Source organism: Camarhynchus parvulus, chromosome 4 (assembly GCF_901933205.1).
Source record: "Camarhynchus parvulus chromosome 4, STF_HiC, whole genome shotgun sequence".
In the NCBI taxonomy this organism is placed as follows: Eukaryota; Metazoa; Chordata; class Aves; order Passeriformes; family Thraupidae; genus Camarhynchus; species Camarhynchus parvulus.
In genome coordinates, this window is record NC_044574.1 from 59,299,285 (window position 1) to 59,323,996 (window position 24,712).

At 39.9% G+C, this 24,712-nt stretch overlaps 1 protein-coding gene across 9 annotated transcripts in view; it reads right to left on the reverse strand.

Moving 5' to 3' along the window:
• The window catches only part of WDFY3 (WD repeat and FYVE domain containing 3), a 153,170-nt gene that overhangs the window by 95,124 nt on the left and 33,334 nt on the right, over positions 1–24,712 (reverse strand). For all 9 annotated transcript variants that reach the window (XM_030947533.1, XM_030947540.1, XM_030947538.1 and 6 more), the window contains 2 exons: positions 7,396–7,606; positions 35–158 (listed from right to left, as the gene is read on the reverse strand). In XM_030947533.1, the coding sequence (XP_030803393.1) occupies positions 35–158; positions 7,396–7,575 (304 nt within the window). In that variant the 5' untranslated portion in view covers positions 7,576–7,606. The remainder of the gene's footprint in view (positions 1–34; positions 159–7,395; positions 7,607–24,712) is intronic.

The following is a 24,712-nucleotide window of genomic DNA, read 5'->3' on the forward strand; positions in this document are numbered from 1 at the left end:
GTGGAAAAGGCCACCCTTGTGCCCCATGCAATACCTGTGGACTTATTTGATGCTCTCCGTCGAATTTCAGTCACCATCAATCGTGACACTTGAGTAGTAAACTGCAGGAGGTCAGAAAATTTCTCTGTCATTGTACTTGGAGGAGCATTTCCAAACACCTAAATCAAGAGAAAAATGCATTAAAATAACTCCATTTACAAAGATTACTACCATGTTCTTTTGTGAAGAAGTATTCCCATGGAGATTACAAATTTTTCTTTACATGCTGCAGCATTCATCCCTGCACTATCATCAGTGCATGCTCTAAGATATGTTCAAGGCTGGAATTCAGACCTCATTCAGGGAAGTAAAATCTGATGAATGGAGGGGAAAAGAGAGTTGTCAGTTTTCTTGCAAGATGAAAACCCTGCAGAACGCCAAAAGACTGAGATTGCACTTAATGGGGTAAAGAACAGGTACCAGATCAAATTCTCCAACAGGACTTCTGTTTTTAAGATAAACTCCTTTACTATCTACTAAATATAATAACATGTGTAAAGTCTTTTAAAAGGACTAAGAATTAGAACTGCCTTATGTCCTTCATCAATAAACTGACAATACCAGGAAGTCTCCCATGTTGCTGACATCCCAACTTACTCTCCTCTTTTGAGATCCCCCTGAACACAACAGCAGGTTTTTTTTATATATTGTCACTTAATTCTAGTAACTTCTTCTTCATGATTAAGCATTGATTTTGTTATTAAATAATGTATTAGATCACATATAACAGGGAAAAATGTGTTAACTCTGTGGTATTACACTAAGCTGTGGAACACAATCTCAAAATGGATTAGCTAGTTACTGCAGTAATTTACTCTTCATTCAAGACTGCACAAAAAATGGACTCTTTATGCACATTTCCAACATCAAACTTGCACTACAATGGTCACAATAAACCCACAATATTCATTATCAAACAAAGCATGCAATCCCAATTATGGTATCATCACTTGTGTTAGTGCTGAAGAAACAGAATAGCCTGCTCAACACCGGAACAGCTTCTGCTTGTTTAAATTTTTTCCCTTATAGATATTTATGTAACCTTCAGTAGTGTCCCTGTTGAGCATAAAAGATGACAGTATTTTTCTAGCAAAACCTAAGATCAACAGGTTACACTGGCCTCCCAGAAGGAGGATGTGTTCTACAACAGTACAGTTGATTTGGACTCAACAGCTGCTTCACCCCTGTCTCCTTTCTCCGAGTGACCCAGTTATCCTATTACAGCTAAACTGCCGACATACTTGGCTGAGGTCATTCTCAACTCCAGGGACATCCAGTGAAATCCATTATTACAGCCAGCAAGGATGCATGGTAATTGTGGTGCAGCTAACCTTGGAATCCCTCAGTCACTGAAGAAGACTTAAAAGGCAGAAGGAAAGAATAACCTTTGTCAAAGTTTGACTTCTTACCTCCCTTAGTATCAGCTGCTCCAGCACATCACAAAACAGCCAAAAATATTTCTCCTGTCTACTTGCATTGCAAAGTCATGATGAAATGGAGCCAGAAATACAACATTGAAACGGAACACTCAGTTTCCTCAAAATAAAAGTCATTTTCACCAAAGGCGTAAGTATTTCTCACACTGGAAAGATCAACCACCATTATCATTAAAGCAAGCAAATGGGAGACCAGACATTACAGGCAGACAACTGTTTTCTGGACACCAAGAAAAACACCCCTCATTTGAATTACAGACTACACAACATGCCTAGTACAGACAATCCAAGTTTCCCTAAATATTTCGCAAGACCTCCTTTTTGCAGTTGTCTGCATCAGCTCCCAATTCATCCAAGAGCCCCTAACTTCCACAAAGCTGTAAGAAGGGAAGAGGGCCTTGAGGTTTGCATGCTCACATAACATAAGCAAGATTATCTAGACCAGAATGCACATTAGCATCTTGTCATCACTAATTGTTTAAAGCTCTTTCACCCAGACCAAGTGAAGAGGAAAAACTATTGGCCCTGTTACCTGTCCTGAGCTTGCTCAGATTTGTCAGTAGTTACCAGGAAATGCAGAGAACTCAAAGTTATGGTAAAAGGTTAACTGAGGTCAAGTGGATTTTAATTAGTTGCCCCATAACCAAGTTTGCACTATGTAGAATAAGCATCTCCATTCGATATTTATATACCCTTAGACTAAAAGTGGTAGTAAAAACCAAGAACAGGATGTTACACATTTTAGCAGTAAATCATCTTTTTAATATGGAAAAGCAAGGCTCTTTCAAGGTAATGTAACAATGTACCACTTATTCAAAACCAGCCTCTTCATCATTCTATCCACTTTTCTCACATACTGCACAAGCATTACCACCACGTTGGTAGAGCAGTGCTTCCACAAACTCACTGAACTCTGAAAGGAGCCTTTTGAGTACTCTTCCATGGAGCCAATTTTTTCTTAATTATGCACCAATTTAGCTTTTCATTACTATGTGATTCATCATTTCATAAGCCTCCCTGAATAATGAAGAAAAAGAAGTGGTCTGTAAACCCACTTGTTACCAGAACTAGCAAGAGATGGTTTTATCCACCCAGATTTGAGACATGCTCTATCTATAAACCAAACTTAAGAATGCTTTAGCTCTGCTGAATTTACTGATTAATAATCCTCAAAATAAAAAAAATAAAAAGGAAATGAAGCTGCAATTCCCACAAAACTAGAGATACCTTTGATGAAAGGAAAAAACTCAACCCCATGGCTAAGCAAGAAAGTCTCAAGAGCTTCTGGATACCCTGGTTATTTAACTGGCTGCCAGCTGCTGGCCACTTGGATGCCTCTGGGAAGCAGAGTTACCGTCTTCACTCTAGATCTCTGCACTCAGCAAAAATAATGCTTCTCCCAGGACTCCTTACTGCATTTTGTGCGCGCACACACACACAGACTGCAGTCAAACACATGCAGCTCCCACTTCCAGCAGCTCACCACTCTGGTATAGGAGACATTCTGGACTACACATAAAGTCATGGCACAGAAGTTTTGATGTGAGCTTCACAATTTGTTTGAGTTTCTCCTCCTAACAAAAACATCCCAATCTTGTAACAGAAAATGCTTTTATAATACACCATCATAATCTTTGCTTAAGGCAGTAACAGGAAAAGTACTCTATCACACTTCAAAATCTTTGACAGAATAAAGATAACCATGGAAAGTAACTGATGGATGGATTCAGAGTCTGAATTTGAACAAAGCTATTAATTGATCGCTTAAACTTCTGCAGCTAAGATTAAGTTTGAGAAACACGAAAAATTTTAGAAAGGAACTTCTAATAATGTTTTAGTGTTTCCTGACAGCAAAAGTGTCCCTTCTCAGAGAAAAGCTGTGTCAGAATTTTAGAGTGAACCAAGATTTACCATATCTGCCACTGAAAATCTCTTCCAAGACTCTTTAGAAAATGAGATATTTTTCTTGTACTATTTTTTATTCCAATCACAATCTGTCTTGCTGTTACCTGCAGCATTACTAAGCTAGCAGGATTGTTCCAAAACAACCTGTACCATCAAGAGTTGACACTCCAGAAGACATAAAACTAGATAAGCTGAGGAAGCCACAGCAGACTCTGTATGTGAACATCAAAAGAAGAAGGTGGCATTATCCAAGAATCTAAAGATTCTGCAAAATCTGTGAACTGCAAAAGTAGAAATAGATGACATCACAACTGCTCAGCCTCTTGAATACAGGAAAAGAAGAATGCTTTTACATAAAATGCAAGGGAAAAAATCCCCCTGTAACAGACACAGGATGAGATCTGACTGATCAGGAAAAACCAGTTTTGTTTGGGTTACACTATCCCAGTTCATCAATGACTGGTAATAGTTATCAAGGTCTGCAAGAAAGGAAGGGAAAGAGCAGAAACAACACCTGCTTTCCTCAATATGCCAAGCTATGATCCAGATTTTAGAGACTGAAAACTAAAGTGACAACATCTGGCAAGAGCCTGTATTTGTGGCACAAAGGACAGCTCCAAAAAGCTCACAAGCTCAAAGAAGGTAAAGCTTGAGGACAGCAATGTTAAAACTAAACAAGGAAACCGAAGGGAGGAAAAATGAGGAAAAAGGAAGAAAACAGCCAGAAGTAGGACTGAAAAACAAAACATCTGACAAACATGTAAGAATGTGCCTCCAGCACCAAGTTCACTTCAGTAAAGAAGGGTACAAAAGAGTCTCTAGGACTCAGAGAAAAGAGCCCATAAACAAAATTAGATAGATTCTGCAAAAGAACAGAGACATGGGGAACCTGGGGAAGGAAAAGCTACTACAAAAAAGGGGAAAACTGAAGAAAAGAGTAGCCAAGACGCCTTCATACAAATAGAAATCACAGAAACCAACAATCAGTTCAAGAATATAAATGGTACATAAGATTACTTTGACAAGAGCTGATTTTCACAAAGAAAAAAAGAACACTTAGGGCTACTGATTTGGTTTTCAGAATGCTTCAGCACATGAGCTGAATGAAGGATGGATAGAATATATGGTGCAAAGACATGAAGTAACTTCAACTGGGTTTCAGTAGAGTGCAGAGGAGGAGCGGAGAATTAGGACAATGCCAGCAAGTGGTGTAAAGGGAGGGGGAGATGTGTATTAAGAAAGAAAACAAAAAAGAAAATGCAGAAACAATAGAGAAATTAAAACTTGGATTTTTTTTCACCTCAGAAGTCTAATCAAAATCTTTCCTTAGACTGCTATACATGCATTGATATACTAATTTTACTTAAACCCAGTAAAATCACCTCTGCAATTTCTATAGATATAATGCTTCTGCCAGTAGTTACCACAAAGGCTAAGAAAAAATTCTTCTCCACCTGCACATCAGAATTAAGTGCTGAAGAAGCTGAAGTGGAGGCATCTTATTTTCCAGAAGAATAAGCCTCATGTAACCACCAGAGGGAGATTTCTAAGCATACCTGCATCAAAATAACCTTCACAGGCTCAAGGCAAGATTAAGACTCTACTGTGCTAATTTGTAAAAATAAATCAAGAAAGTCCATAACTAAAAGGCATATAATCTAAGAAGATAAATTAAAGAGGAGGCATATGAAATGAGCTTACTTCTCCCAAACTCACACAACAGGTTACCAGTAGAAATAAGACCTAGGGCAACAGAATGGCATTCAAGTGATCCATCCACTAAAGCACACTACCTAGTAGACTGAAAATCCTAGTAACACTGTGTCTTGACTAGGATTAATTTTTCTACACAGCATTGTTCTAGTCTAACCTCAACTGGCAGCTAAGCAGCACACTGGCCCATTGCTGTCAGGTGGAATAGGGCAGAGAAACAGCAAGGTAAAAGGCAGAAAACTCATGAGTTGAGACAAATACAGTTTAATAGGGAAAGCAAAAGCCATGCGAGCAAGCAAAGCAAAACAAGGAATTCATTCACTGCTTTCCATGGGCAAGTCTGCCCAGCCTTCTCCAGTGTGGGAACTCTGCACATCACTCCGGATGTGAGGAGTCCCCCGAGACCACGTCGAGAGCCGAAACCCCGTCAGGGGGCTCGGAGATCTTGGCATGATGCCCAGAACACTTAGTGGCTAGATTTCGATCCTGCAAGTGAATTGCCAGTTTGGTATGAGGGCTGGAAAGTGTCACAAGTTTAAAGAGTGTTTTTATAAAGTGTACACAGGGTGGAAATATAAGTTTTAAAAATTTCTGTATAAAGGTAATGGGGACAAGATAGAGAAGACAAAGCGTGTCTCATCCTTCTTCCTTCTTCTTCTTGTTCTCCATCTTCTGCTGTAGTGTTAGCACTCAGAGATTAGTTTGGAGAAGGAGTGCACTGTCCAACATAGGTGATAAGTATTGAGAAGTAAAAGTAAATATGATATACGTAATTTGTAGTATAAGAGACGGAGCAGCCTTGGGAGTAGTCGGAGAGCGTCGTAGCTGCCTTGCTGGTCAGACCTCTGTCTGCCAGGAAGAAAATTTTGTAGATAAGACTTAATAAACAACCTGAAGACCGAACAGCAAAGAGTCCAGTCTCATTCTTCAGAGCCTGGGGTCGCTCCCTAGACCACCCAACTCACCTCGGGGGCAGAGAACAAGCAGCCGACCCCGAGACTCCAGGACAGCACAGCCCCATCATAAGTAACAGTGACTTGGAAAGACAAATCACTTGAACATCCCCTCCACATCCCTCTCCTTCTTGCCCCTGTTTTATGCTGAGCCTGACATCGTATGTGGGGGATATCCACTGGGTCAGCTGGGGTCACTGAGTCTCCTCCCAGTTCCATTTGCACTCCCAGCCTCTTCACTGGTGGAGTGGGGTGAGAAGCAGAAAGGCCTTGCCTCTGAGAAAGCACTGCCCAGCAACAACTAAAATATCCCCATACTGCCAGCATTAATTCCAGCACAAATCCAAAACACAGCCCACATGAGCTACTATACAGAAAATTAACTCTATCCCAGCAAAACCAGCACAAGCATGCAAGCAGCTCCATGTCTAACACCTTCATAAGCCATACTTTCAACAAACATCCTTTTAGTTTTTGGATTATTCCAGTTCTCTGAGCTAGCATATACAAGCACAAATCTATCACTCAAGAAGCAAAGAGTAAGAGCACACAGTGGGGAAAAAACCAGAAAGCTAGATGTGTACTGACTGGTCTTTCATGACCCTAAAACTACCATCAAAATTATTATTCACAATAACCTGGTGGGGCAACTGACTGATATAAGACATCAGGAGGATTTAGTTCCTATTAATTCCAGTGACAGTTGCCATAGTTCTGCTTCAAAAGAAAATCTCAGTACCTAAGTAAAAGGGAGTAGTGAAATATGAATGCCACAGTAAAAGTGGCTATTATACATTCCCTACAGATTGCTTGTTCAAAATCTCCCTTGTCCATGAAGGGAGATTCAGACTCAATACATAGAAAATGGCCTATAAGGGTGATAAGAACACATGAGTAATAAAAATTGTTCAGTTCATGTAGCCTAGAAAAACCAAGTTGACAGGACATATTATGATTGCTATCTCTAAATATGCATCAGTACAATAAATGCAAAGAAGGAAGAGGAGCTATTTAGGCTCAAGGACAGTGCTGTCACACAAAAAAGTGAGTATAAACTTGCTTGCGAAGTTTAGGTTGGAAATCAGATGACTGTAATAGCAGTGAGCACTGCAGAAAAGCTGTCAGTCTACATGCATCTGTGGATTGCACTTGAGAAAAAGTGATAAGAAAAGGAAATCTCCAAAGATAAGTTCATCCCCTAACACAAAACTGTGTGAGGATAAGGAGAAAATTGAAAGGATGCCAATGGCAGAAAACCTGTTGTGCTAGAAACAAAAGGTCTTGGGAATGCAAAATATGAGCAAACAATTCAAATAAAGAAAACACTTCTTGCAAATTGCCTGGCTTACCCTGTTGAACACAGGTAACATCATGTAAAGTTTTTCTTCCTGCTCTTTCTGTGTCATGTGCCGTGGAGGATGACAGAGCTCCGTGAAGAGGCGCCGCAGATGCATCAGGCCCAGCGCGTTGTCCTGGGGGCTGCACTCTTCCTGCCGGGGCCGGCCCATGATCCTCTTCACCATATTCATCTTGGCTGACTTCTGGAAGCTCCCTCGTATCCTGATCAGGAAGGAAAAGGAACTTGCTGAATACAGGAGACTGAGGCATTATTCCACCAAAGCCTTCAAATACGTAGCACCCTCCCTCACAGTAAGTACCACACTGGAGTTAACAGCATTAGCTAATTTTATACACCAGGCATTGATTAGAAGAATTTAAAGCCAACAACTTGAAAGAGCAAAACATCCGATATTCTCCAGCAGAAAGCATGGCTGGCCAGGCTTTGAACACTGCAAAATGCTTTGGTACTTTTTATTGGATGAGTTTTACGATCCTTTGGTGCACATCCCACAGCATTTACAACAGTGTTATCTACATAATGCAAAATATTCTCAAATTAATTCTAGAATAAAAACAGTACTTTAAAACCTAATCACACAAGACCTACCAACTCTCTCAGACATCAGCTTTATCACACAGAGACAAGCATAGATTTTTTCCTGACTTCCCTGTGGCAAAGAGACAAAGCTACCCAGTGGAGCTATTGCTCATCTCGCCCCTCAGCTACTGGCTCTGCAGAATAACACCTCAGTCTTCAAAACAACATGGACCAAGTCTTCCAGCTGTGCGACTGAAGTCTATCAGGCAGGACCTTGTATGAGAGGTGTGAGGGCCAGAACAGATAAATCCCTAAACAGGTGTAACCAATCCCTAAACAGATGTAACCACTGCAGCAAAAGGGACTAATCTCACAACCACAGTCACGTTAGGGAAGGAGTAAGGGGAATACACAGAAAACCGTTTCTGCTCCATAAAGACCACCAACAATGAAATACTCCACAGAATTGCAATGCCTACATCTCACTGCTTAAATGTAGCTGAAAAACCAAAGGTCAGTAACAGCTGTAAAAATTATTCAAGAGTAGAAAATGCCTTGCAGCAAGAAACTTAAAGAACTTAATTATTTAAATTGTCAAAAAGAGAGGTCACCATGAAGGGTCAATTAATAAAAGGAGAAGTGGTGATTCCAAAGGTGCTGTAATTAGAGTAACAAAGGGAAAGTAGACATTACTGAAGAACTCCAACCCAAAGATTAAGTTGTGATGAAAGACTGTAGCTGGATGCTGAAGCTAGGAAAATAACATCAATAACAAACTGGAGCTATGCTCATAAAAGTTAAGGCAATTAACTACCAGTAAGAAACATTAATAAAAGAAAAATCTTCTCTCTCTAACACAAGAAAAAAGATACCTTTCTGGAACATGTTCATAAAATGTATTCAGAGAGTATTTTACTAAAACATAGTAAAACATTAGGAACTAAAGTTAATGAACATTTTAGTACCATTATTTTTGTAATTCATGAAATGAGAAGTCATCGAAAAAGCTAATCTAAGTTACAAGCCAGCAACTGTAAGTCCATGCTGGAAATGTGCACTGGCTTTTCACAACTGGGGAAAAATTAGATAGAAATGAGTGTTGTCTTTTAGTATGTCATCCCTAAGAAATAACACCAGTAACACTTCAAACTATTAATCATGCAGCTAAAAACAAAACACAGTTTCCCCCAGAAACCCATAGCTTTTCCAAAACTCCTCAGTTTGAGGATCCTTCTCTTGCTGTAACATGTAAAATAGCAGAATACCACATTTCTGCGCTCAAAGACCCAAGCCTTCACTGCCTAAGCAGCAGGAAAAAAGTCTGCATCTTCTTTTTAATAAAATCTTTTAAAGACAGTATTTTAAATTTCTTTTTATGATTCACAAAATGCTGAGAACTTACATCCCCACCCAAAATTCATATTGTCATCAAATCCATGACTGCTGTGGACTTTTCCTCATGTGGCCAATTTTTCTTTTAAATTCTATTGCTTTATTCAGCCTAAGCACTCACCTAAAACAGAAATTTACACTGGTTCAGCCACACATTTGTAATTATAGATCTGACAAGTTTTGTATAGTCAGAGAAGTCCAAAGAAATGTTACACACTATTTTCCCAGTGTAAAGGAGCTTACTGGAATGGCATTTCGCAGCTTTGGTCTATTTAACTCCACCGTGGCAGTTAACTCCAAGGGATGACAAACAAAGAGAACAATTACAGTAGTCCTCACTTCCTCGAGGGGAGGGGAGATGATGTAATTCCAATTAATTATCTTTTTTTTTTTTTCAGAAGTAACCAAATTCCAAAGTAGATACTACTTCTGGAATTATTCCAGAGTTGTCTCCTACTGTGTTTCTCTCTTATTAGAAAAAATGCTAATGTGGGCTCCAGGCAATGTAACCTGAAATATATTGTACATTAAAGCTGAAAGAATTTCTGCGATTTATTTCTGCCTGTCCAAATCCAGTGATATTTTCTCTGATAATCACAGCACAGATTATCTATGGGAAGAGAGCTGTCAGCTCTGGGACCTCCAGCATTAGGCCCAAATCTTAGACGTGAAAGTGAACAGAGAAAGAACAGTGTTGTATTGCTATTTTGTCCTGTACAAGTATTTTGACTGATCTTTTCTTTGTTTAGAATTAGGCCTGCAGAAGAGAAAGTAGTATACCTAAACCTTTTACTATAAACAAAAAGTATCTAGAAAAAAGCATGTTCCTATTCTAAGTGAAAGCATCTGCACAATCCTCAGTCAGTTGCAACCATCCCATGTGACTTGAATTCAGCATTTAAGACCTGGCAGACCCCTTAATGTCAAAAATGAAAATATTTCAGTATTTTCAGTAAAACAGCCACTTCACCTGCTCACAACTGCTTGTTTACAGCACATGACAATCAAGCACCCTGCACAATAATTAAGACAAGCAAACTCAAAAGTTAGGGAACACCGGTCTTGTAAACGACTGTAGAGCTTGAATTTGGCCTGGCTCTGCACATACATTGCAGCAGAGTCTTAAATTGCACACGCACTTCCTACAGTCCCCAGAGAGCCTCCTGCCTCTCTCAGCAGATGCTTCATGAGCAGCTGGTTGGTATTTTGTTACTTCATCCCTCTGAGCATGATGCTACACACCTTGGTTCCTACAACCTGGACTGAAAGGCTGCTCTGCATACCCAGCAGTGCATTTCCTCAGGGATCAGAATGCATCACAACTTCCTTTCACAGATATGCCCCACAGCACAGGCACTGCAACAGCCACAATATCCACACAATGAACACATATCCTTCCCTTATACTAAAACTGATCGTGTCTAATAATATGGTATCTATTTGAAGGTGCTTTGGAGAGCAGCTAATCCTTCGATCTTGCAATGCTTGAATCTTTCTGCTTGCTTGCATTGTGTCCCTTAGAGACCAGCTGATGGCCTTCTCCTCTCAGCTTGTGATTTCAGGAGCTAAACACCCAGTACACTCAGATGCAATTAGAGGGCAGCTCCAAAAACCTCAAGAGGAGTGTTGTGGAAGTGACAAGGACAGAAACTGGTTCTCAGCACAGGAGCCTTTTCCCTGCCTTGCATTCCCTCTTCAGGCATGTACATCCCACTGCTGCCCCACATTCTTTACTACATAGCCCTAATGAGTTTCTTCCCCCAGCAGGTCCAAGCAGGCACACTCTTCATAGGGAACCTGTAAGTTGGACATTCCAGCTGTTGGGTGTTTGGCTTTTTTAAACTGAGGAAGAAGCTATCCTGAAAAAGCAAACCAAGTGAGTGGAAGTTCTATGACGTAGCCCCACCACGACAGGCATGTAGTTTATCAGGAGGTTTGAAGCATTTCAGCCTATTGTACTCATTTTAGCTACTAGAGCTAAAAATGTGAATTTATGGCAGTTGCAGAGCATCATATTCTGTATGGATCAAGACTAAAATAAGACACATGATGAGTAGATTACAAACATGCACAATAAAACTACTGCTCTTGTAATACACATTACAGCTTTCTCTTAGTGGTAGAAGCAGAAGAATCTCCATGTGAGGAAAACTGAAGCAAGCCATGAAAGCATAGCATAAGCATCCTCACTTTAAAAACTGCCCTTTGTTTTTTTCCACAGGCTGTCAGATGGCTGCACATTTCCCCATGAGCATAAGCAAGGCTGACCCATTTGAGCAGCTCTGATATAAAGCCATTCACCAAGGTTCTTAACTTTTCTGTTAAATTTATATTGGAATCTCACAAGATGAACCCATGAGATTCTCCAGAAGTTTCACAGGAGTTAGTGTAAGAGCTAATTTCTACCCTTCAAAATACTTTAAAGTGTTTTCTATTGTTAGTAGAAGCTGTTGAAAAAATGATCATAAATTACATCACAGAAAATACCAACAACTTAAAAAGCTCAAAGACAGACACTACAAGAAAAACACAACACACACACATAATCATTAACACGAGTTAGGGTATGATAATGTACGGGTAATACTACTACAGCTATCAAAACATTTGTGAAGGAAAAAAAGTAGACAGACAGAAGCTGCATGAGACACACTCATTTTCACAACAGCTATTATAAATCTGAGCTCTGCATCTAGCTCCAAAAGGATGTTATTTAAATAAGCAGCTAGGTAATTAACTGCTTAGTAATTACAGTCACAAGCGCCTGTTTCTCCAGGCATTATATTATTACATCAGCAACTTAGCAGTGAAACAGGAATCAGCTTCTCTCTTTGCAGATTATAATGGGACACTAGTACACATCTCCACCCCAACTATCTCAGGAAAATGAAATTTAAGTCTTCTTCCTATAATCAGTCTCTGAAGTCCATTAGGATCAGTAAATTCCACACCTGCTAGATCCCTCCCCACTAGGTCTGTTACTTCTTTCCTGAATTTCAGGTTCCCTACCCATGCAGTGAGTACTAACATTCTGAAGACGATCATCAATATGCACTATTCAAAAGGACATTGTCTGGCCTTCAAAGGAAACAATAAAGAGCTGTTACTGGCTAGATACACATCCATTTTTGCTTAGAACTGAGCAGGAATAAAAAATTCTCTTTGTAGACAAAAACATCAGTAGGAGGGGAAGCGAGGAACACAACTACTTCCTCCCATTCCCTTCCCCCCCACCAGTCCTGCCACCAAACACAAAACAACTACTCACACACAAAGAAAACCATGCACAAGCAAGCTGTGTTGCTGAAAAGGATGCCATGAGCTTTCCCCGACAGACTGAACTGGCACGCATGCCTTTGGGGAATGTTGCCTGGTAGAGAGAGCCTGAAGTAAATCTCATATTCTGCTCCAGTAATAAGAGTGCCTATTCCCATACTATCGTTTCCTCTTGTTAAGTATCCAGTCATCTGGCTGAAACGGGAACTATTTCATTAAGAAACCTCCCCAACATGAAAACACCACCAACTCCCATTCCACCTGTTAAGTATTGCTAAGTATCATTAAGGAAGTTAAGGAAGGCGTGCAGGCAAGGATTTGCAAGGTCACACTATTATTTCAAAGTCATAACTTTTGTGTGTATGGTTCGGCTTTTTCCCTCCTTTGCACTGAAAAAATTCAAAATTTTTTGAGCAACCTTATGTTACCACCTAAAAACAATCCTGGCTTTTTTAGATGAAGGTTGAAGAGCTGCTTACAGAGGTGTCTCAGTTCACAGGCTAGTATCCAAACCTGAGAACTCAATGCAGCAATTTTTTGCTTTAATACCTCTAAGAAACAAACAAACCAAAAAGCCTTGCTATCCTTATTCAGGACATGTTTTTCCTGTTCTCTGAACTCCAGTCAGATGACAGCTAAAGATAAAATTTCTCTATTATTTGCAATATTAGAAATGCTATTCTTATACTCAATCTGACCTTAATGCCTTGAAATCTCTGCAAAACCAAAAATTCCTAATGCTTCAACAAATATGAAGAACTTTAGTAACTGTTTATTGAGAAAGATATAGCTATAAAACATGGACTATCAGTCTTCTTCGATTTCCCACAAATTATTCATGATAATGACACATAATAGCAAGTGCTGATAGAGTAGATTTCCTGTGGTTTGTATCCTCTTGAAGGTTAATGTTTTATATTCAGCGTAAAAGGACAACAATCAAATAACAGTGATACTTTTGACCTATCCTGCTGGGATGGAGGAGAGCTGTCTTGCTTAAGACTAATAATGCACATATTCTTACTTACTAATAAATTAAATGAAAATGACCTTTAGTTATATCAACTTTTTGCACTTCATTTTTTTCAAATAAGAAAATAAAGTACTGCTTTTGACTTCTGCAAATAGCCTATTTTTTCCTGACTTACCGTGTAAACCTTGTATCTAGAAGATAATTGTCACTGTGTTTTCTAGTGCTTTAATAACCACATTTCCCAAAATTACTTGCACTACTATAACAAATTATTTCCAGGCTACAAACACTTCTGCCATCTCCAAAAAAAAAAAATAAAGCCTGTAATCCAAAGTATTAAATCCTACCTACTCCAGCTGAAAATAGTGTGTAGTACTTCTCCAAAACTCAGCTGAAGCAGCATCACTTTTCTTCGTTGCTATCTCCATGCAAGAAAAGCAGAGACAACTTGGATACCAGGAGTGCAGTCCCACAATCCAAAATGCCCTTGGGACAAAGAGCCTGCTTCAACATCGTTGTTCAGAGCAATAGCAGAGAACAAGAGTTATCTGGCATGAAGGACTACCCATTCACATGTGAAGGCAAAGGATGTGACTGCAATCATTGCCCACAGACATCTGGAGATGGTGTACAAAACTCACACCTTGATGAAACAGAAGGGAACTACAAGTTACTTTTACAGAGAGTAAAGACGAGACAGTGGACAAGGAAGCAAATGTGTGCCACCTTTTCCTACAAGGAACAAATCTGTCCACACTGCATCTAGAATGTGATTTTTGGCTGGATGATGACAATTCCACTTCCTACATCTTTATTTAGCACTCATTATGATCTGTCATCACCATGAACCCAATTCCCAGTACTGCTTTTCTTTAAGGAAGCCTTTAACAAGACTTAAGGACTTCCATTTTCTCAGCTCAATAATAAACTGATAACCAAACTAAAGAATTGAAAATGCTGAAAAAGCAAACTGCCAGAAAGCTCAAATACAGGCTATTTAAACTGGAGACATGTTAATTTAAGGTGTCTGCCTTTCCACACTTTACATCTTTTTCAATTAAAATGAAAGATGAATTCTTATTTTGTCTCAAACTATCACACACAATCCTGAGAACCAAAAGGTAAATCTGCTGTTGTAAACATTTGAATAGCTAAATCCACCACTTGTTTAAAAGCAGCTTTTGAAAAACATCACGGGAACTGAATGAGTAATTTTCACTTTTCAGAAGCCAAATGGCACATAATGAATATTGCATCCAGCTAGGAAGAGCAGAAAACCTCATCTTTGAGGTATCTGTAACAGATGGTCCTTCATCTCTTCACAAGACCAAGAAATACCATCCAACAAACCCTAAGGCTACCTGAAATCCATATTTGACTGCTGGGTTCTACACACCTTCATCTCTGAATTTCAATGCAAAGTCTTAAACCACCTCATCTGCATATAAACACAGATCTGATCTCCAAAAAACCAGTTTAGGGTGCTAGCCATCAAAGAAGGTGGAAAATTCCATACGTCAAAATTGCTCCATGGTATCTGCTTAGGTTGGAGAAAAAAGACAATATTTACATCAGAAAAAGGTTTTCAATAATTTGTTCATGGCAGAAATACATTGCCATTACAGGGCTGAGGACCAAACAAATTTCATGTGTAAAAGAAACCTTTCTGCTTTAGGAGATGAGAAATGGTCATTCCAGAAAATAAATCAATCTTGCCATGTTTCATTACCCCTAATCATCAGTTACAGTGAAGATCAAAGTACAGGGCTCTATGCAGCTATTATGTTAGAAAGGAGACACCTGCTTTAGCACCTTCAGGTGGCTCATTCATAGACATCCAGGCTCCAAGAAACCATTTGCCCCTGCTTGTGCAATCATACCACTGAGACATTTTTTCCACTCCTCTAACCTGTTCCAGCGTGGTCTCAAAGCTGGCAATCCAGCCCCGAGTGCCACAAAGTCTGAACTAGCTCTGGACATACAATTCCTCCTCTACTCAAGGAATGCAAAGGACATTTTTTACCAGAAGAATATGCTAACCGAGGAGACAAAAATATGTGTAACACAAAAATCCTGACAGGCAGAAGCAAAGTCCAACTTGGCTGAAGCAGACACAAAACATGACAAAAATAGAGACATTGCTCACCAACATGTATTTTTGAAACACTTATTTATAGAAAAATGATGCCTAGTAAGTTAACAGGTTTTGGACTGAGGGAACAGAAATTCTGTTCTTCAGTGTAACCAGTATGTATATAGTATAAACCCAGCAGATTAGTTTTGGAACCTATAATTTGTCAGATTAATGTTAATCTGGAACTTTGTAACTGGACATTTGAGGTGGGAATGACCCCCATTTCCACCTGCTGGTTGACAAGACAGTAGATAAGCAAACTCCTATTATCCTGCAAACCTCAATACTGCTATAAACATCTGGAGCTGAAAAACACATCGAGGAAAAGTAAATACTGAAACATCATTTTCATTTTGAACATATGCTGGCAGAGTTGTAACATCTCAGAAACATTTGCAGCTCAGCAAAATTACCTGAAATGGAGGAATCAAATGGAACATTTTATTGGAAGCTTATGAACCAACTAACCTATGCAGCATCAGAAAAAATACACAGACTACCACAAAGATGGTTAACAACTGGTTAAAAAACTCAAACTAAAACAGAACAGACTATTTGCTTCCTCAATATCTTGGAGAGCAACTTCTAATTGAATTCTTGATATGTTCCATGGAAAAATAACTGGAGCATCTTTGAATGCTGGTTTTCTTCTTTGAGTTGTTTTGTTTTCAAAAGGCCTAAATAAACTGATTTGCACTAATTGGACAAACAGGATACTAGTTAGAGCCCATGGGACATATAGCAGAACTGAAATTTTAGGTTGAAGTCCCTAACTGCATGACAGTGAAATTCCATGAAATTCTAAACCATGAATTCAGGGGAGAAAATTCTGTTAAGAAGCCCCTAGAAAACAAAAAAGGGGTGAGAAGATGAGAGGGTAGGGGACACACACAGAAAGACAAACAAAAATGCAAAATAATCTGGGATCTGAGGAGACAAGCGTGTGCTTCTTTGGAATGCAGACATCAACAAATGCACAGGAATAACAGCACTGCTCCGGAGAGTCGCACTTGCATTCACAGTAAACAAGCAAAGTAAAAAAGCCTTCCTAGGAAAGTTACTGCATTCGAACCAATAGTGAAACAGTGAGCCACCATCAAGAATGGGGAAGAGTGCTTTGGCCAATTCACCTTTGGAAGCAATGGGGAGTGGGAGGGTGCGGTGGGGAAGATGGGGAAGGAAACCAGCAAAACTGGAACAGGAGAGAGCCTGTATATCCTCACAGTAAGGCCATGCAGGAAGCGAAGCAGCACCTAGCAGGACATGTTCAGTAATGACAATACTGACCCTAAGCACGGTTCTCACATTTAGCTAAAAAAGCCACCGAATTTTTTTAACAGGAGCACCGTCCCCATTTGTGGTGTTGGTGGTAGTGGGTTTTCTTCTCAACAGAAATCTAAAGCAAAAACTTCCTGCAGCCATGTAAACCAGTCATTTATACACTAAAAAGAAAACATTTCTTCTGCCTTTAGGAAATTTGCATATGAAGGAGCAGTAAGTAGAAGCCCATTACCTGTAAAATTTGTCTCCATAGAGCCACCCTTGTTTCTAACAACACGGAGAAGAAAAACAACAAAATTATCCTACCAGCACATGTTTGGCTGATGTAATAAAATTCCTCTCTCTGCTACCATTGAGGCAGAAAGATTGTAACAAAACCAGCAGCGTATCTGCATTTAAATCAGCATTAAAGGCTGGGCACAAATGCTTGTTTATTTTTGAAGCAAGAGGAAGTAAGTAAGGGTGAATAACCCCCATGTTTTAAGCTGCATGTTCATAGTATTTCTACGCGCAAAACAAAATAAAACAGCCCAAGACCTTATAATTAGCAATTCAGTCCAGAGATTAATGGAAAAAAGCAGAAATACTTGCATACACGTTATCTACTGCCTGAAATTAGGATGCTCCAAAGGCATCCACTGAGCTCCACTGGAATCAAGTTCTGCATACCATACAGTACAGAACCAAAGGACTACTTAGGCTGGAAAAGACCCTTAAGATCATCAAATCCAACCTCTAACCCAGCACTGCCAAGTCCACCACTAAACCATGCGCCCAACTGCCACATCTGCACAACTTTTAAATATGACAACTGGAGCAGCTCCTTCTCTGGGCAGCGTCTTTCAATGCTTGATAATCCCTTCTGTGAAGAACTTTTTCTTAATATCCAATCAAAGCCTTCCATGGCACAACTTGAGGACATTTGATGGCCTGGGCCAATGGGATCCTGGGGTGCATCTGGCAGATGGGGGAGGTGATCCTGCCCCTCTACTCAGCCCTGGTGAGGCCACATCTGGAGTGCTGTGTTCAATTCTGGGCTCCTTAGGACAAGAAAGACAGGAAGCTACTGGAGAGGGTACAGAGGAGGGACACAAAGACGATGAGGGATCGGGATCACCTCTCATGTCAGGAGGGACTGTGAAGCTGTTTAGTCTGGAGAAGAGAAGATTGAAGAGCATCTCATTAACACCCACAAAGATGGGTGCCCAAAGAATGGTACCAGACTCTCTGGCAGGGCTCCATGACAGGATGTGGAACAATGGCCAAAAACTAAAACACAAGAAGTTCCACCTCAACGTGGAGGAAGAATTTCTTCACACTGAGCGTGGCAGAGCCCTGGAACAGGCTGCCCACAGAGGTTGTGGAGTCTACTTCTCTGATGACATTTCAAATCCACCTGGATGTGCTCCTGTGTCACCTACTAAAAGTGACCCTGCCTTGGTAGGAGGGTAGGACTGGATGATCTCCGGAGGTCCTTTCCAACCCTAATGATTCTCTGATTTCTTCTCATCCTGTTACTTGGCACAGAAGACTGACACCCACCTCACTAGCACTTCCTTTCAGGTAATTGCAGAGAGCAGTAAGGTCCTCTTCAAGCCTATTTTTCCCCAGACTAAACAGTCTCCCTTCCCTCAGCTGCTCCTTATAAGAGGCACCACCAGTGTGAAAACCAGTAAAGATTCCTATGCTTTGTGTAACTAAGCAAGTATTATAACAATGGAAGAAAAGTATTGTCTTTACTCCTCACCTTCCCTCTTCTTCTGCTCCTCCTTGTCCTTCCCCTGACCCCACTCTGTTGGGTGGCAGAAGATCCTCTGGGGATTACAGTCACAAATTGCAGATAAAAGCAATTCAATCCCTCTCAGTCTCATGTTCAGTCTTCCTGAGGATTGCAAGCAGAGCTAGATTATGTCCTGGGCTCCCAGGGTGGTTTTGGATCCAGCTCCACCAGACTGCACATGGAAACACTTCTCAGGAGCCTCACATGGAGCAAAGACAAAAGAGCTGATTGTGAACCTTTTCCTTACAGAAAACAGCTCTAGCTCCTCAGTAACACAAGAGACTGCTGCTCCCAGAACACTGCCTTGCAGAGAAAGCCTGGGACAGAGCCAAGGCAGGACTGAGCTGTTTGGATTTAGAAGTAGCCCATCAGAGCTACAAGGTTTCCATCTCCAGCAGTGAATGTGTCAGATAAAAGATTAAACAGGAAAAAACAAAAGAGGGGGAAGAAAAGACAAAACACCCCCACAAAATAAACGCTTAACAAGAAAAAACACAAACCTACAAAGCAGACTAAAACTGCAGACTTTAAAAGCAATATTAATTACTCAAATGAATGGATTCCTCCAGTTCTCCAGTGAATTTTTTTTCAATGGCACACTTATTAAATGATCAAAGTGGGTATAGATATTATTGTATATTAAAGCTGGTGTCTCTCATAAAGGGAAAAAGCTGTAACATTTTAGAAAACCTATACTTATTTTGCTAATTTTTGATTGCCGATAAAGAGGTTGGTTTATTTACTATTTACCATAACTACTTTCAAACTATTTTTGTTTTTCTCTTCATTACTCATGTTCTAGCCCTGTTTGGCAATAGTGCCAAAATAAAAGTTGTATTTCACAATGAATAATTGATTTCTTGACACCAGTTCGCAGTGTATTACAAGATTAAATAGGACAGCTAGAAATCCCCCCAGAAGTGAGTTTCTCTTATTCAAAGGGAAAAAATGAAGCCTATAGCACTCAAGAGACAGGGAAAATACTACCTTAATATTATTTTCTCCAACTTGTTAGATTTCTTAGAACATGTGTAACATAACTCGATAACAAGCTTTCTTCACAGAAAAACTACTGCACTCAAGGCTCGTATTAGTTGTATTTTGAAAACTACCCATGTGACAAACTAAAATCAATTGTTTTCTTCCTTAGCTGGGATGATAAATGTCAACTACTTACCTTTAACTTATTTCTCTAAAGCCAATATCCTAAATACAGAAAACTACACAGTGGCACATTACTCATTTTATTCAAAAATATCACTAGATTGTGATTAAACCTTTGATCAATCACAGCTTTGGTTCAACTTCTCCTATAACAGCAAGCCTGACAACAAGAGGTACAACTTCATACATGCTAGTCATGAAATTAAATTTTAGTCTGTGGGGGAAAACTCCCATGCAAAGAATTAAAAGTAGCTGGGATTCATTAAGGTCTCATCCTACCTTGAATTCTTGAAGTTCAGTGCCAGCATCTTAGTTTCCAAGTGGTCCCCTTGTAAGACACTAGAGACAGGAGACAAGCTCCCGTGCCTCCAAGGTGCCGCCAGCCCTCGGTCAGTAAACATCCCTGTGGCAGTCAGGCGGCTCTGCCGAGCTTTGCGCCACCAGCCCCCGCGCCGACTGTACCAGTGCCCAGGCGGGAGGGACTGGGAGCAAGGAGCAGCTGCTCCCTCCCAGCAGGCTGGGACTCCAAGGGAAGGGATCCCTTGTCCAATGCACAGGCCCCAGCCACTGATACAGCTGCTTCACAAAGAATAAATCCAACTCGCACACGCGCCGGATCAAGATGAAAAACTCTGTGCTCAAGTAAATTGACATCTGGGCAGCAGTACAATCACTGCAAAGGACAATGATGTATCATGGCTTACAAATTAATTTGCAAGATGACATTTTCCTGCTTCTCTTATCACACAGGAAAGTAAATACATTTCAATTTTGGTTACAATAGAACTAATTATTCTAGGGGAAAAAATAAACTAAGGACAAGACACTCCTTTCTAGAATCTGGATTGGATGCAATGTGGATTTTCTTTATTAACTCCTGTGCTTTTCAGGGCTTTGTTAGCTTGTTGTCTTTTTTTAACACTGTTTACTATTCTAGCTTGCAATGCTACTTTCATGCACAGACCATACAATCTAGAACTGCCAGGTGTTTTGTTTCAATAACAAAAACTATTCAGAAGTGGTAGTATTTTCAAAGAAATCCATTATGTTATCCAAATTGGCATGTTATGTCTCACCACTACACTTGCCCCTTCCCCTAGTAATAAGCAAGGGTACAGAAAACAAATTATGATTGAAGCTGCAGGTCTCTGAAAAGAATTCTCCTACAATGATACTCAAATTACTATAGTGGACACTACTTTCCAACTAAATTTATTCCAGAAGAGAGCTTGAGCATCCACTTAGTAAAAGCACAACTACTAACATGGAGTTTACTCACATTTTTCCCCTGGATTCACCTATGCATACACACAATACTCACACTAAAGAAACAGACTTCCTTGCTGGAGGAAAAAACATTAAGAAGAGAACAAAAAAAGAGAGAGTAATTGTCTATCAAATGTACTGTAATGTCATTTACATAAATCACTGAGTAGTTATTTAGTGCAAGTCCTTTCTTCTGCAGTGCATCTGTGAAAGTGTATGGCCTCACTTAAATGACCTGCACTGTGCTTGGCTGTTTCTGGATGCAAAGAACCTGGGAACAGAATTTGCTCCTCACAAGAGAGAAAAGAAGACTTTTCAGTTGCTACCCCTTTTCTCTGGTTTTGTGTTTCTTTTAAGACAGTAAGCAGCGTACAGAATGAGGATAACTACTCTTATTTTCTTGTTTATTTTTATGACAAACACAATGCAATAAACTGAGTGAAACCCAACAATATGCTGGCAAACTAAGACACATGCAGTAATTAGGTAAATAAATGCTCAATACTAAGATTTAATTGCAACAATAGTTGCAATCAACAATCAAAGCAAAGGCTTCTTCTCTTACACATCCACATATTCCTTCACAGTTTTATCGTACATTTCTTTCTTTAGTTTGATTTTACTTCTCTGTCTTCTCCTAAGGTGACCTTTTAGCAACACCGAAAAGTTAACAGTACTTCTACTATACTCTCACTGCAACACAGGCAGGTGGTAGCCCACTTCTGCACTATTATTTCCTCACTTATAAAAACTGCTGCACATCAGTTTCATCTCCCAGCACTTTGAACAGTTATTCTTGCATCTACAGGAATGTGCTTTTGAGATTTCTCCCAGGCAACTTCCTGAAATTAAAATCAAACAAGGGAAAGCTCTAAAACTAGGTTTACCATGCCTCCAGTTTGTTTCAATTCATGGGACTTAAAAGTCTTTCCAAGGGACTGCCTAAGGCTTGCCTTTCACAGGCTTGCCTTTCACTTATCAGCATCGGCTCTTCCAATATTCCCCTCCCTTTGGGACAAAAGATGGGGCATGAAACCTTCACAGCATTCCTGTAATTCCAATTACCACACTGGTGCACCACTTTCTGCTGCTAAGGTGTACCTTCTTAATTTGTAGTTTTGCTAGAAAAACATTTGCTAGGATACCAAGGAAAACGCCATACCCCAAGAAGTCAGGAAAACAGCAGCAGGGATCACAGAAACAGAGAACAGCACCCCAGAGATAACCTAAATAGTTGGGTTTTTTTTGGCCTCACTGTGCTTCCCATCCATAAGAAACTATGGCATCACAGATGGGAACATGTCAGACAAGGGAGTTTTAGGCATTAATCTATTGCTAGCAAAAATTACTGACCCAGTGTGAAATATTAGTGTTTACCTCTAAGGGAGCCATGAAATTAATCTTTCATGATAACCTGACAAGTATGAGAAGAGCATTGTGTATACAAGAGCAGGGCACACAAACACCCCTTTCTATCACAGGGAATTTAAAACAAAGCAGTATGACAGACTCCTCTGACACCATCCCAAGACGACAAGTATCTCCATATTTCATATCTTATTCTACAAAAGCTCTTAAAAATATGGTCACTCTTCCCTACTCACACATTTTTCTCCCTGTGGCAGAATAAAGAAACTGCTACAAATAAACAAACACTTCCTTTCCAGTTCTAGGTTTCAGTGCTACAGTTTTCTAAAGGATAAAAAAGTACCACAAGCTGTGCTGTGAGTGTTGGAAGAGGCCATCCAATGCAGTAAACTCAGCATAATTCGGTTATACACACTGACTGAGCTCCTCTGGTATAACAAATAAACACAGGGTGAGTCAGGTCAAGCCAACACACACACTTTGCTTACCCCAGTGACAAACAGCTTCATATCAACCCTCTGAGCTGCACATTCTGTCTACTTCCAGACTGACCTCACCTGCACAGCTCGTAAGTAAGCTCTACTCCATGTACTAAAATCTAAATAATGAGTGCCATTGAGAAACCCAGCCATGACAAGCTAGTATAGTATGGAAACCTACTTCAAATGCTTTTCCAAGTGATCTCAAATCCCTATTAAGTGCTCCACATAACCATTTTTAATAATTTTTGCTCCTGCAATATAGTAATTTAAGGAAGATCCCATTTAAAAAACCAAAACACTGCACATATTAGGCTCAAAGGAACATCCTTCAGAACCTTATAAACTTCTATTTGTATCACTTCTATCCCTTGCCTCCCTTATGCACTAATCTAATTTATCTGTCAAGGAAGCAAACTAATCAGTTTGACACAATTTTCTCCCTAGCAAATTTATGTTGGTTGGCTGTCTTCCCTTATCTCATTATCTCCTATGTGCTCATAAACTTCATCACAGTTTTTACTGTTACCCATGTAGCTGCAGGTAAGTCATTCCACAGCTGGAGAGAAACTCCACGTGGCCCCATGGAGAGCTCAACCAAATCAAATATAGCAGGCTTGGGTCTGAAAGGAATATAACAGCAACCCTAAAACCAAACTGTTAAGTTCTGCCAGTTCTTGCATGTCCTCAGAACTGAAAGAACAGGATGCATGAAGTGCCAAGGAAATATTTACTACTTAAGTATCTGAATAACAGATCAGGATTCTAACAAGACAGTCTTCACAGAGTCGCAAAATAGTCTGCATTCAACAGGTCGCTTGAAACCAACTGCTTTTACTAAGTCAAGAGGGAGACTGCCATGAGAGGAGATGAATCTTTCATCTTCTTTTATTCTCCATAAAGTAGTATATATGTCTCAAAAAAATCTAAACACAATAGGTTGAAGGGAGCTAGGTATTTTCTATTAAAGTAAAAAAAAAGGCATATTTCTGTCAGACCCCCTTGTGGGCAGGTTTGTGGTTTTTGTTAATGAATAAAACACTGGAAACAAAAGCAACAGCACACAGCTAGAATGAAAGTATTGATGTTGGAGTGCAGGATTTCACATGGAAGGGCGTGCTTTGGGGTTTCTGTCTTTCTCTATGCTTTTGTTAAGTTAGAAGTGATACCTCACACTTTCATTTTAAACTCTCGGTTTTATATAAAACAAGATAAAGATGGCAAGAATACATCAATGACTAAAGTTCTTGATAAGAAGTGGTAGAACTTGCAGTTGTTGAGCTCTTCATGCCTCAAAGAGTGATGCCAACTAACATTTTCTTGTCTTTTCCCACTGGGTCACTTCTTCACTTTGAGTATCTGTGACATGCTGCAGCCTTTTTTCCACTGGGTTGTTTTTCTTTTTGCTCCAAATGGGTCTGTATATCAAAGGGTGTCCTAGCAAAGCTTGGACATTACTCTTCAGTAGCCACACCACACACACACCCCTAGCAAAGCTTGGACATTACTCTTCAGTAGCCACACCACACACACACACCCCTATACTTGTAAAGTAAGCTAACAAAGATTAGAATTCTTTACAGATTCTAAAAAACTAGACAGATTTAATAGATTTTAACTCAACTGCTCCTATGGAAATTCACCTCCTTGCTTCAGCAGTGCACTTCAACAGAC